The following is a 13,669-nucleotide window of genomic DNA, read 5'->3' on the forward strand; positions in this document are numbered from 1 at the left end:
GGCTTTTTTATGCTCAGGGTATAACTGATGAGGCAGTCAGGCCCGACTGAGAGCAAGAACTTGAAGCTGTTTCTTACCTCCTAAGGGATGTAAACAGTTCTGAGATAGAGCTACATCTACCTATTAGTTGTTTGTAACAGCTTGAAGCCTGGAGAATCTTTGGATCCTGATGCAGAATGAAAATTTTTTCTACTGCCTGTAACTTTTGCAGGATGGGAAAATTCATTTTCCAAGTACTAGACTATGCAGAGCTATTTCCATTATCCATATTTAAATCTTCTGGGATGAGCTCTTCTTTTTCATCTCTTATTTCACAACAGGAAAAAAATATAATTACAAGATGACATGACTTAAAGAGCATTGGGAAGTTTTACATAAAGTGACGTTGCCTAAGGTATTGCACAGTTACATTTGCCCAGAGGGAGGGAGTATGGGAGTAAGTATCAGTAAATCTGTTCAAAAGATAACCAGATGCTTTTTCTTAAATTAAAGATACACTTGTATATAACTTCCCTATCTTTAGTGTGACTGGAGAGAAAGAGAAGAAAGCCAGAGTAAGATTTAATAGGTAAATATATAAAAGGAATTAAAGATAAGCAGGGCAGAGAATACATGGCAAATGGAAATATGTCTTTTTCTATTCTTGTGATAGTATTTTCCCATGTAAGAAATGTTATGGGTAAATGGTTTCTTTAAATATATGCATATGTAGGGAACGGTTACTTTCTTTTAGTATTTAGTATTGAGTTCCCTTCTTTGGTATTTTTAACAGTTCCACTGATGTTTAACATGCAGGGTGTGGCTATCCAGTGTCTCTAAATAATTATCGGGGTTTCCTCACATTATTGCAATGACCCTGTACTTGTTGCCCTCCATTCTCTTCCAAGCGAAGGAGTTTCATGGCCTCATCCTAGTCCCCAGCTGGCATCTGTCCCTAAGACAAAGTGATTGCATAGTTCAGGAAAATATGCCATGTGTATTGCAAGTGAGTGTTTCTGTGCCAAATATTCTTGCACAAGTTTGTCAACACATATCAGCCTTTATCTGAAATATTCTTGTTACTTGAGACTGGTGTTTCTCCAGCAAAAACTGGCTCAAGCCTGGAATAGCAAATATGTTTAAGATAAGGAGTAGCGTGCAATGGCAGATGTTGCTTGCTGTTGATGGGACTTGCTTGATGCATGGGACTTGCAGAGTTGTAACTTTACTAACATAATTTACACCTGTAGATCTAAGGCAACTTTTCTGCCTTTTCTCTCTGTCTCTCTCTCTTCTTAGCCTCTTCCTCTGCCCCTCCCAGGGATCTAGTGCTCTCCTGTTCCTACAAATGCATGCGCTCATGCAGTTGGGAATTTTTCTCCCAGAGCAGTCTGTGGACAAACCTGGATTCCTGATGAATTTTTAGCAGAGTTTAATAGCCCACTGTGTTATTTCCCAACTGTCTGATTTGTATAATGGTGTGTTCAATCTATCTATTTGGCACTTGTAAAAATCAGATTCAAATCTGTTATCTTGAAATGAGTTTTGGCTGAAGGAACAAAGTACCCTAGCATGGCAAACATGGCCAGGAGTGAGATCTAGGACTCTGAACCTGCACCCTCCCTTCTCTTTCTGCTTTCTTTTACCTTAGGGTAGCTCCATATTGGTTGGGATCAAATTTCCTAGTAACTCTCTGTCAAAATCAGCCTGAACTTGTATTGTAAAAAGATCAGATATTTGCCTCATCAAAAAATTTTTCAATGCCGCTTTGTATCCCTTTGTCTTAGAGAAACCCAATTCAGAAATGGCAAGAAAACTTCCCAAATTAACCATCGGCTTTGGTTTTCTCCATTCTCAACCTCCTCCTTCTTGAGGGGGCAACATTCAGGATTCTTGGTGTGATAAATGAAGCTGACCACAGAAGGTCTACACGGAGTTTATTGGAGGAAAAGGTTTTTCACAGTCAGAATGAAGACAACTCAAATTAGTACTGAGAATTACCATATATATTGTTTTTGAAAACTGCAATTATCTGTTTCTCTGTGCAGCCCTTCTGGCGAGTCTAGCAGTTTCAAAAAGACCGGGATCAATATTACTGAGGATCCTATTTGACAAGTAAACCAAAAGCACTCAGGCTCCAGCAGAAAGATGTGCACAAATGCAGCTTCCCTCTGCTCTCCTCACCAGGCAAAACTTTTCCACTGGTCAACACTCCAGGCATGTGCTCTAGAAAACAGAGCACTGAAAATACATGTGCAAGTGCAGAGGAAATATTTTTTCTCTTGATTTTGGCAGTAGTTGTCCAGTTGATGGTTACGGTGCCTTGACTTGCACCATGTCCCCGCCACCAAACCTTGGTTGATTTGGATCCGTAAATAGCAGTTGGCCAAGCTGTCTGTGCAGGTCACTTTGCTGGGCTTTTTTGTTGCCTTTTGGGCAATACCACTCTACAGAAATTTATGATTCAGTTGCATGAAATTGCTTACAGCTGTGCCTCTTCCAGCTAAATACTTGAGGGAAAGGAGAAGGGAGGGTGTTGAAGCACTTGGAAATGACCTCTTCGCAACAAAAAAGCTCGTGCCTTTGAGAGGCTGATACTCCTTTCGCCTTCCCCGACCCTACCTTATGCGCACACTTCTCCCTGTTCCTGCATTCATCCCGTCTTTCCAGGAATCACTGGAAGAAACGCAGATAGGTGTGTCATGCAAATGAATTTTTTGGTGCTGCATTCCACCCCCCCAGTGTTGCTGGAGAGATCTGTTATCACGGGACTTGGGTTTTTGAATGCCAAGAGCTGTTGCTCTGAAAAGCTGCCTTATTTTGGATAGCATTATTTTTCTTTAGCAAAAGATACATCTTTCTGTCCTGTAATGGTGGTGTTGTAACTCTCTTCTTACTACTGCTCCAGTTTATTTTGCATCTTTCCTAATATGGGGATTTCTTTTAGCACAGTTCAGTCTTGCTGTGGATGTTTTTGGTACACTGCTGTGATAGTGAGCTCTAATAATACTTGTTGCCTATGTAAGACCTCACAGAGCTCCCCAGTGTGTTCATGAAAGATAGAATGGGAGGGAGGAGAAGCTACTCTGCTTATTAATCCTCTGTAGTATGGCTTTCCCTTGTGTTAAATAAACGAGATGTCCAGGGACAGGTCCTGAAATAGGTTTTGGAAACTTCTTTCTCTGGCTTCTATGAAGGGCTTGTCATCTTTCCTTCAAATGTTATCACTTTGGCCGTATAAGCAAACTGGCATGTTTGTCAAAAAGCTGAACAAATACTGTAGCCTTACAGCAGACTTAAATTTGCTTTTTTGTTTGTTTTAATTGGCAATTTAAATAATTGCATTAGTTTGGCTCAGCCGATTTTTGCTGCTAAATCTGAAGAAATACTGCTTGTTCCTATTGTTCCTGTACTGATGAGGTTGCGAAGAGATGAGGGCACACATCAGCTCCTTAGCAGGGTGAGTGTGCTGCTTTTCTAGCTGGTGTAGCTCCCACTCTCCTGTTTTTTTTTTTTTTGTTTTTGTTTTTGTTTTTGTTTTTTTCCATTTGCTGCCTTGCTGCCTTTTGGCTGCTGGTCCAGGCTGCCTGGGTAGCTGGTGGCTTGGCTGATAGCATTCCCAGATGTCCAGGCAGCACAGGAGAATTGCTGCTGCTGGCGCAGTGACTGACCATCCTGCTCATGTCTGGGGGCTCTGCCGTGCTGTGGGAATGTCAGCCTCACAGTGCACGGGCTGCACGGGCCTTCCCGCTTAGGATATCCCCGGCTGAAACACAGGGGATGGAGCTTTTATGAATTTCTACCGTTGGTACACATAACTTGTTATTTGTGGCCAGGTTCGTTGGTGCTCAGCGCCTTGCAATCCCTGTGCACCTTGTGCAATGGTTAAACAAGAAACCTTGTCTTACGGACCCAGGGTTTTTGCTGTGGTTTTGTTGAGTGCTTGTTAGCAGCCTGTATTCCCTATCGGTCGTTGTGTGGGAGGCTTCTGAAATTAGGTCTTCCCCTGTGTGCTGAAGTTCTTACAGCCATCTGGCTGCTGTTGTTCCATTAATAGCACCTTGAGATACGATGCCTCTGTAGGGCAAGGGACACATTTCCATGATTTGGTTTCTCCGGCTGTTCTGGTTCTTCAACACCTTTCCCTTCCCATCAGTAAAGGCAGTACCGGCCTGTCTCCAGTACCTCAGTTTCTTTGTGACTCCTGACTTTCACTTCTCCTGTGAAAGCAAAGCAAGACAAAAACTTGGAGGTGCAAATTTTCAGTTGTGCATGGAAACAGATGCTCATCCTGGGCAAACTGGTCACCCTTACACAACATGTCCAAATGATGGTCGTGTGCAAGTGGATCTGCATGTGTGCGTGACAGTTCTTCATGAGGGGAAAGCCAGATGACTGGGAACTGCCGAAACCAGCAGGATGCCACTTTACAGAAGGACTAGTCAGGCTGGTTGCCACCTACCTGGTTTCCAGCCTTAAAAGCCTTCAATCTTGATAGCATGCTGATGTTCCTTAGGAAAGTGATAGGAAGCAGCAGAGGCAGAAAAGATTTTGGTGTGCAAATTCAGGAGGCCCATTTGCATTTGAAAGATCATCTGCACAGGCTTAGGACTCAGAGCTTTCCTGCTGGTGAGAGCTTGTGTCATACCAAAAATAAATAAATAAATAAATATTGGCTGGTTTATTCTTCAGGACTTGAGTACCCAGAATTGTCTTCTGTTAGGTTATGTACCTTTACTAAGTTATGGCATGACTTTTTGAGCCTGGACCCTGCGTACTTGATTTCTGCCAAGACAGAAGTTTATGGAGGTGTTCCTATAAGGCTCCAACAAATGCCTGTTACTGAAAGCTGTATGGATTCCCCAGTCGTCTGTCTACTGATTGCTTCTTTGAGCATAAAACGATTTTTTTTTTTATATCTGCTTTGAAAAAGACATTAGTGGCTATAATCTCAGCACTGCCACGGTGTAAATCGGGGGAAAAGAGTTGGAATATTTTGGTATAGGAAAACCTCCTCAGTAGTTCAGTGGTAAATTGAATTATATGAATTTTTTAGCCAACTGGAAAAACTTGACTGTGCCATGTCCTGTGGCGTTAGATGAGGACTGACAACTACAGTTTGGCCTCCTTGTCTCACTCAGTGCTGCTATATAGGAACAGCTCCAAATGTGGTACTTGTAACTCTGTCATCAAACTAAATATTCATTGTGGCTTCTTTTCTTTTGCCTTTTTTTTTTTTTTTCATCTGTGGTTCTGCCAGTTACCTTCAGGGATAGTATTTGCATGTAAATTATTCAGTTATAGGAGGAAGGAAAAAACTAACTGTTAGGATTTGTCTGCAGGGTCTCCTCAGCATAAATGCGACCGAGGTCCCTGTGCCAAGTGTGCGGTTCGGGAGGAGCAGGCTTGGTGCCTGCGCCTCGCTTGGTGCCTCTCAGGTAGCCCCTCTGACCAGCTTGTCAGATGCCTCCAGCAGTGCTCGTCTTTCTTGCCTGATAAGGACTGGAGACCTATTTAGACAATCTAAATTCTGCCTTTGGCTTTTGATGGCTTAAAAAGAGCTTTTGATGAGGAGGTTAATATAAAGATACTACATGTTAATGTCCACATGACTCACAATATTACACAAAAGCAGATGCTGGATTAATAGGTTAGGAGACAGGATTTAAAAACAAACATTTGATGCAATTTGCTTTGTACGTTGTAATAAACTTTTAATACATTTTTTTTTCCTCAAACAGGCTGTGTTATAAAGAATACCAAAGCAATCAACTCTTGAGGAGAGCTCTTTTTCTGGGATATGCATTGTCTGTGTTTATGTAGCACATTTCTGCAAAGAAGACAGTTAGCTTAATGACTCTGTTTTAGTTTGACTACTTCAACCCCCATCCCATTTGACAACTAACCCCTATCCCTACCCTGGAGTTGAGACTTTGCTAGCAGGAACTGGTCACTGGTACAGGTCTGCAGTCTGCTTTCTTTCTCTGTGGTCATAGCAGTTGCAGATACATCCTGAAAACCCTCAAACCCTCTTTAAGAGCCTCTCAAAAGTTAGTATTTTTGAAATTTACAGAATTGCCTTAAATTCATCATAATATCATCTGTGTGTGAGGACAAGTCTGTACATGGAAGTTATTTCAGATGAAGGAAAAGTATATTTAGAAAGGACAATTATTATTTTAAGATAGTATCATATTTATTACAGAATAATTTTTTTTCTGCTTTAGCTTAATCCACTTGCAAAGTAGATAAGCTTATTTCTTCTGAATACTTTGAGGTGTAGACAGAACCATCAGCCTGGGAGAAGCCTCTGTCAGAATTTGGCTTGATAAATAAGAACTCAAAGACCGCAGGCTAGTTTCTTCGAACACAAAGGGAAATGGAACAGCCAGTGCTTGGTCAAGGTTTCTCATTAGCACTAGGGCTGTGCAGTTCTCATGTCCCACGGTGAAATCAGTGGAGCTGCACCCCTATAATTGAGATCAGTATCTTCCTGCTTACCAGGAGCAGAGGCAGAGGGAGACCTGGGATGTTTTAAATGAGGTGCAAGAACTGCCAGAGAGCATCTCCCTGCAGTGCAAAGCTAGGGGGTCCAGACTGCCTCCTGCCCTCAGGGTCTCAACAACCTCTGGCCAATCTGGCATGCAACATGAAACAGCGTCTGCTGGGAAAACAGGCTGTGCCCAGGGCTGTCTTGGAAGTTTTCTGTTATGTTTTGTTGTGGAAAAGGTGTTTTCACAATTAAAAGTTGTTTCACAAACTCATATGTGACGATCAAGTTCCAGTGGAAAGAGCACACTGATAGGAGATGGGCTTTTATTGTAGCTGTGGTTGACTTACTTGCACAGCCTGGATTTGGCCTTGACTCCCTGTGTTGTAAAATCCAGCAGCAAATCAGCAAATCCTCTTCAAAGAGGTTTTTTGTTCATTAAGGTATCTGTCTTGCTGGAAACAGTACACCTTTTTCACAGATTAATGACTTTAAGATTAATAAAAAAATTAAACTTAAGAATTGGGGAGGGTTGTGGTTTTCTTTTGTTGGTGGTGTTGGTGGGTTTTGCTTGTTTGTTTGTTTCTGTTTATTTTTCCGGAAGATGTGTTTCAGTTTTCAATGTGTTTTCCATTTTGGAATAAGTCAACTGATATACTGAGACACTATAGTGTTCTGTCTATTCAAAACCATGCTCTCTGGAAGTTGTATATTGTACCTACTGTAAATAAAACAGATACTGGCCATTTACATTTATGTCTGTAGCCCTCATTTCTCCTTCCCCAGGTGCTCTGTGAGGCTGTCCATCTGTTTTGATCTGCCTTGCAAGCTGGTTACCTGATTTGAGTAGCCATTGGGACCAACCATTGCCATTTTCTTTGTAGCCCTCATGGATAGGATAGGAGCAAGCATTTTCTTTCACCATCCTCTGCTAAACCCCGCTTTGTCATAGCGATACCTGCTGTCACTTTGCTTTTCTGACTTCCCCTTTTCCTTCATGTTACTGCCTCTTCCCTATTTCTGACTTCTTTTTCTCCTTTTCTTTCTCTCATTTTGTTCTAAATGAATCAATTTTGCTCTGAAATAAACCTTCTTTTTCACTAGGTAGATATAGTGGTGCAGTAACTGAAAATGAGTGAGAGCATGTGTATGCAATGTGTAAAATACAAATCTCAGGTTGACAAGGTGGTGAAAGGGGAAGAAGCAAGAGGAAGCATGGGGAGCTGGAAGAGGAGGACAAGGTACTCATGCCTAAATAAAAGCAATTTCTTTGAGGAAATACCTTTTCTTGTTGCTGGAGTGTTTCTTTTATTCAGTTATAGTGAAACAAACAAAAATGGAAATGACTTCATTGTCCTTTTTGCTTTGGATTCTATACCCAAATACACAGGTGAAACAGTATTAAGTGATAAGCAGGAACGGAGTTATGGGGAAGGAAGCAAACGTTATGGTTGTGTAGCTTGCTTTACCAGCTATCATAGGTCAATTTTCACTATAGTTTATGATTCGATTGATTAAACTTTAAGAGAATACTTAGTGGACTTATTTAGCTCACATTTTTTGCCTTTTAGTTGGCATTCTCTTCATAAGTACATACGCACATGCAGAATTTGTACATGTTGCTGTCATGTCCATAGTGGCCTTTCTTGCTCTAACATGAAAGCAATGCTAATGCTCCTTGTCTGAATGTAAGCCTATTCAGCCCTTCAGGGAGCTCTGCAGAATGGGTCTTTTGGTGTGGACTCAGTTGGACTAAGGAGTGTTTGCTTTGTGAGAGGTGCTTGTAAAGTGACTTAAACTTTCTGAGCTAACAGACCTGAACCAGGATATACGAAACATTAGTATTGGTGTGGGAAGGTCATATTTCACTTCTCATTGAAGTGCTAGAGTTACTTTTTGGGGAAGAAACTTCTTGGGGAGAACCCAGAATTTGAATCTCTGCTACAATGCATTAAGATGTGCCTCTTTGCTCCAATACATGCTGTTTTCCTCCTCAAAATCCCATCAGTTCTGGAGCCATTCTTGCTCTTTTCCTTGTAGTTTCTGTCCTTGCCATTGGTTTCAGGGTTACCTGCTGCCTGTTGCCCTGTTGCTGGGTAAGAGACCTGTCCCCTTTCAGCTCTCCACCAGTACAAAGGAATGTGTTCATGTTTCCTCATTGTCTAAAAGGGCAATCAAGTTGAACAATACACACGTATTCCTCTCCCTTTTAGGGGACTCGGATTATTCAGGCACTGATTTTCACTCAATGGGTGAAAAGACTGGAAGTTACATCCTTGCCAAATTTCAAATGTATCCAGTCATGCACAAAGCCTTTTATGCAGAGGTGACAAAAACTTGGGTTACAGTGAAAAAAAAAAATTCTTCCTCTTTATTTATTTTCTGTCTGCATTTTCAAAAAATGCAATAACTTTTTTTTTTTTCTTTTTTTTGAACACTTCACTGACTGAAGACAGACTAGGAAAACATCTAAAAAAAGCTAAGATCAATATAATTGAAAAAGACTACACAGAGTGGAAAATTTAGCAATTATTTAATAGCAGGTGTAGCTTTAATTTCTAAGCCTAGCTGTTGAATAAAAAGTGTAGGCATTTTATGTAGAGTTTATTGTGATAAATATGTTTGGTGGAAATTTCAGGGCTGCTTATGTAACTAATTGGAAACCTTTGAAAGCTCTTGGCCAAGGCTTTTTTTAGTACAAATTATATTTATTACGATACATAAATGCAAGAATATCACTGTAAGAGGAATTAACTTTCAAATAATTGCAAATAATTCCCACTCTACATGGATGGGAAGAATCAAGTAGTTACCTGAATAGAACAGAAATTCATGTTGAATTGTACTGGAAATAACTGTGTATTTAAGAAAAAGTGAAATCCAGGAGTTGCTATGAAGAAAGGACTTTGTATCAACATCAGTTCTGTGTTTCATAACTATATGAAATATGAGCTTGTGTTATACAACAAAGCAATCCCCTAAAAACCTAGAAATCAAAATAGAAAGTCCTTTGATAGATGAAAGTCAGCATCGTTTTAACATTTGTTATCTATAACATTGCCTACAGACACTGCACTGTGGCAAAAGGAAACATTCAACGCCGTTTCCCCTGTACAAATATCTAGCAGCTTGTTTTAAAAAGCAAACAGAGACTCACCTTGGTAGCCTAAAGACCACACGGGATTAACATGAAAGATTTGCCAACTCATCAAAAATCATATTTGATATTTGACCTAATTTATGCCAACCCCAAACAGTTAAATTAAACCACCTGCGTGACAACCTTTGCTCTCATTTGGCTCACGGTAGAACATGAACGTTTCCTACCAGGCTGAGTTCTGCAATCCGCACCCATGCATCCATTTGCCTTTGTGGCACTGAGGAACATGGTGTAGTGACAGGACCCAGTAGGGCAGGTTGATGGTTGGGCTCCACCATCTTGAAGGTGTTTTCCAAGCTAGATGGTTCTAGGGCTCTCCTTCCCAGGCATCCCCACAAGGACCTCTCTGAGTGAGGTTTTCGCATCAGCCCCTCCACAATGAAGGCAAAAGCAACTCATTTTCAGCATCCGTACGGGGTGTGGAGTTTCACTGCCTTTTGGCTCATTTGGAGGCTCAGTGGGAGGCAGGGATCATAGGCTTTGCCCACCCTTGGCAGAGGGGTTAATCTTCATCTCATGAATTTGGAGCATGTGCCCTACCCAGTTGGCCACGTCTTATCCTGGGTTCAAAAGCACTTGTGGAGGTGCAGCCTTTGTGCAGCCATCCACAGGCAGCAGAAATGTTGGCTTCCGTGGTGAAGGCCTGTGGTGGATGGAAAAGCAGATTTGTTTTTTAATGCAAAAATTGGCTCCTCATTTCTTTGGGGGCTAGGAGCCTCCAATTTTCAACAAGTAGAGTACTCAATTATGCAATTAAATTAGGTAGACTGGCTTCTACCCTTGCTTGGACATGTCTTCTTTGGCCGAGCTCCTTACTGTGTCCCCCGTGCTCCTGGTGAAGTCAACATAGGACTCAGTCCTTTGTCATTCAGGAAGCTTGCAGGATTTTATGCTGCCAATTGAATTTTTTCCCAGTGTGCGGGAAATAAACAATCCCCAAGCTGACTTGTAACAGCTGTCGTGCTGCTCCATAACAAAGTTAAGGTAAAAATTTTGAAGGGTGGATTATTACAGGATAAAAAAATGCATGCAAATAGAAATGAGTAACTTTTGGGTCTGAATTGGATGTTTATCTTTTGTGTTATCAACCTCAGTCTTTCGTGAGCTGCTAGTACTAGAAGATTATAGTGAAGTAGATGACGCCAAATATTCTGTACTTTCTATTTCCACACAGAGCTCGCTTTCGACGTTGTTTACTGGCCTGGGTAGAGTGGTCTGTTAAGTGTGTGCCTCTTTCAAATGCATCTTAAATTCTTAATCATGTTACTACTGTGAACTAACCTTGCATTATTTCTTTTTCTTCCTATAGCTTTCCCTACACAAAATGGAAAGGTTGCTATAGTGACTGGAGGTACTAAAGGAATTGGTTACCAAACTGTGAAGCATTTGGCAAGACTTGGCATGCACGTTATAATAGGTACAGTCGTTATTTTCTTAATATTAATATATTTATTTGTGTTTCAGAAAATATATTTTTTTTCTTTTAAGGAAGATTTTCTTTCCAGTATAATTGTAAATTTGGAAGGGGAAAGCTGGCGAGGGAAGGAACAAGGTTTTTTTTCTAGCTTTTAGCACAAATAAAGGTTTGGTTTGTGTTTTGCTTTTCAAAACTTTAAAGAGAAGTTGATTTTTTGATTTTTTTATTTTTTTGGTGAAAAACTTGGAAGACTTAAGCTATCTTATGTTAAAAGCCAGCAATTATCTCATGAAAAAGACTTTAAAATACGGGTATTACAAAGATATCTTGTGACTGATTTCCTTAACTGAGGATGAACTTGAACTTTAGGGTACACATTTTCATTAAGAGGAAAACTAATGAAGGCCTGGAGGGAATGTTCCAGTGTGTAGTGGGGCATATTTCTGTTCCTTTGTATGATAGAGAAGAGGAAACCTCTGTAACTTCAAACGTGTAAAAAATTCACATATACTTCTCAGCTTGTCACTGTAGGTGATCCTTGTACACCAGGCAGGGAAAGAAGTAGCTTGAGAGGTTCATTCGTGTCAGTCTGAGATGGTATGGCCAACTCACCTCCTGGAGGTTCCTGTTTCTCTCCATTGATTATAAGGAGTTTATAAGGTGGCTATGTTAGATTGAGAAGTCATTTAGATATCTAAAGTTAGTATAGGTTTAACCCTGTTGGAACTCCAAAAATGTCCTGAGCACAGAATTTCTTCTCTCTGCTACAGATTTAGTGAGATTTTGTTCCTATTTTCTGAAGCTTTCTATGCTCCTACTAAATATATCTACTAAATATTTATATAATAATTTACAGAACATATATATAAATAAATAAATGAAATAAATAAATGTCTACTAAATCAGTATGTAGCCATGAATAATGATATTCTTGACACACTGTATTTTGCTCCCTTATTCTTTCCTTAACTAGATTTCTACATTTCTTCTTTAACTTTTACACCATAAGGTCACTGAAGGTCAGTATTTCGTAACACACTAGCGAGCTAGTGATGACATTTTATTTAGCTTTTATACAGAACAGGATCTCTCTAAGGTTTTGTATACACATCTTTTGAAAAAAAAAACAACAAACAAACAAGCACATAGTAGCCATGTATTATTCTCAGTGCTGTGGAGTTAGTAACACTAATGGACTTGCCCTGGAAACGTACAGGTGTAATGTAGAATACCACTTACTCATACATGTTTTAATAATGTGTCAAAACCAAGCAACTGCAAAATGCAAACAGATGCTGCTATACATAGCTAGATGATAGATGTAGCTAATGTCAGCATTAATATTTCATTAAAGAAGTATCATTTCATGTTAAAGGTGGACTGGAGAAATGGACTCGGAAAACAAACAGGCCAATTTTCTTTGCATAGTGTCATGGAAGTGTAGAACATTGCTACTTCTTTGAAGACTTACTTTACATCATTTAATGTTTAATGTTTAGTAGGTTTCACAATTCAAAGTGAGATCTTAGGGAAAATGAAGGGTATATTTATTTAGAGAATTTTTAAATAAACTGATTTTGCCCACTCACCTTAGTATAGATTTCATTTACTCACACCCATACTCTTACAAGCCCCAACATGTGTGTGCGCAAGTGGTCTGGTGAGTATCACTCGTCTGCAGTGTGGGACTAGGCATGTGTTGTGGTTTAGCCCGGCTGGCAGCCAAACACCACACAGCCGTTCGCTCACCCTCCCCCCTCCCTCTCCGGGATGGGGGAGAGAAACGGGAAAGTGAAGCCTGTGAGTTGAGATAAGGACAGTTTATTAAGACAGGGAAAATAATAACAATAATAATAATAATAATAATAATAATAATAATGTGTACAAAGTGATGCACAATGCAATTGCTCACCACCCGCTGACCGATGCCCAGCCTATCCCCGAGCAGCCGGCCCCCCCACCCCGGCTAGCCACCCCTATATATTGTTCAGCATGACGTCAGATGGTATGGAATACCCCTTTGGCCAGTTTGGGTCAGCTGTCCTGGGTCTGTCCCCTCCCAGCTCCTGCTGCACCCCCAGCCTGCTCGCTAGCAGGACAGAGCGAGAAGCTGAAAAGTCCTTGGCTTGGTGTAAGCATTGCTCTACAACAATTAAAACATCAGCATGTTATCAGCGCTCTTCTCATCCTAATCCAAAACATAGCACCCTGCCAGCTACTAGGAGGAAAATTAACTCTGTCCTAACTGAAACCAGGACAGCATGTCAGCTGCCGAGCGTTTATCCTGGCTTTGTGGTCCTTGATCGGAAATGACAAGGTAGTTTACAGACAGATCCTTTATGCCCTTCAGGATTCATCAGCTCTTAGTCTGTCTTTCTTTGTTTGGGGTATACAGACTATGTCTGGGCTAGCAGGAAAAGTAATGGTATAGGTGATATGCCACAACATTGTTGCTGTCTTCCTGGCATCAGAGTGCATGGTCATCTGCTGGCAAGTCTAGACATGCACAACACAGGAGCAGTGTCCTTGAAACGTGTCCTTTATTATCAAAAAAGGACATTCTTTTAACTCTTTGCTCTGATGTTTCTTCTGGTGCTTGCAGACGCACACATTTCCATTCGCT

The 13,669-nt window shown here is 40.7% G+C and overlaps 1 protein-coding gene across 2 annotated transcripts in view; it reads left to right on the plus strand.

Annotated features, from left to right (window-relative positions):
* DHRSX (dehydrogenase/reductase X-linked) overlaps nucleotides 1-13,669 on the plus strand; it is a 168,435-nt gene that overhangs the window by 25,890 nt on the left and 128,876 nt on the right. For both annotated transcript variants that reach the window (XM_035542092.2, XM_035542090.2), the window contains one exon: nucleotides 10,939-11,046. In XM_035542092.2, the coding sequence (XP_035397985.1) occupies nucleotides 10,939-11,046 (108 nt within the window). The remainder of the gene's footprint in view (nucleotides 1-10,938; nucleotides 11,047-13,669) is intronic.

The sequence above is a fragment of the Cygnus atratus genome, chromosome 1 (assembly GCF_013377495.2).
Source record: "Cygnus atratus isolate AKBS03 ecotype Queensland, Australia chromosome 1, CAtr_DNAZoo_HiC_assembly, whole genome shotgun sequence".
NCBI lineage: Eukaryota > Metazoa > Chordata > Aves > Anseriformes > Anatidae > Cygnus > Cygnus atratus.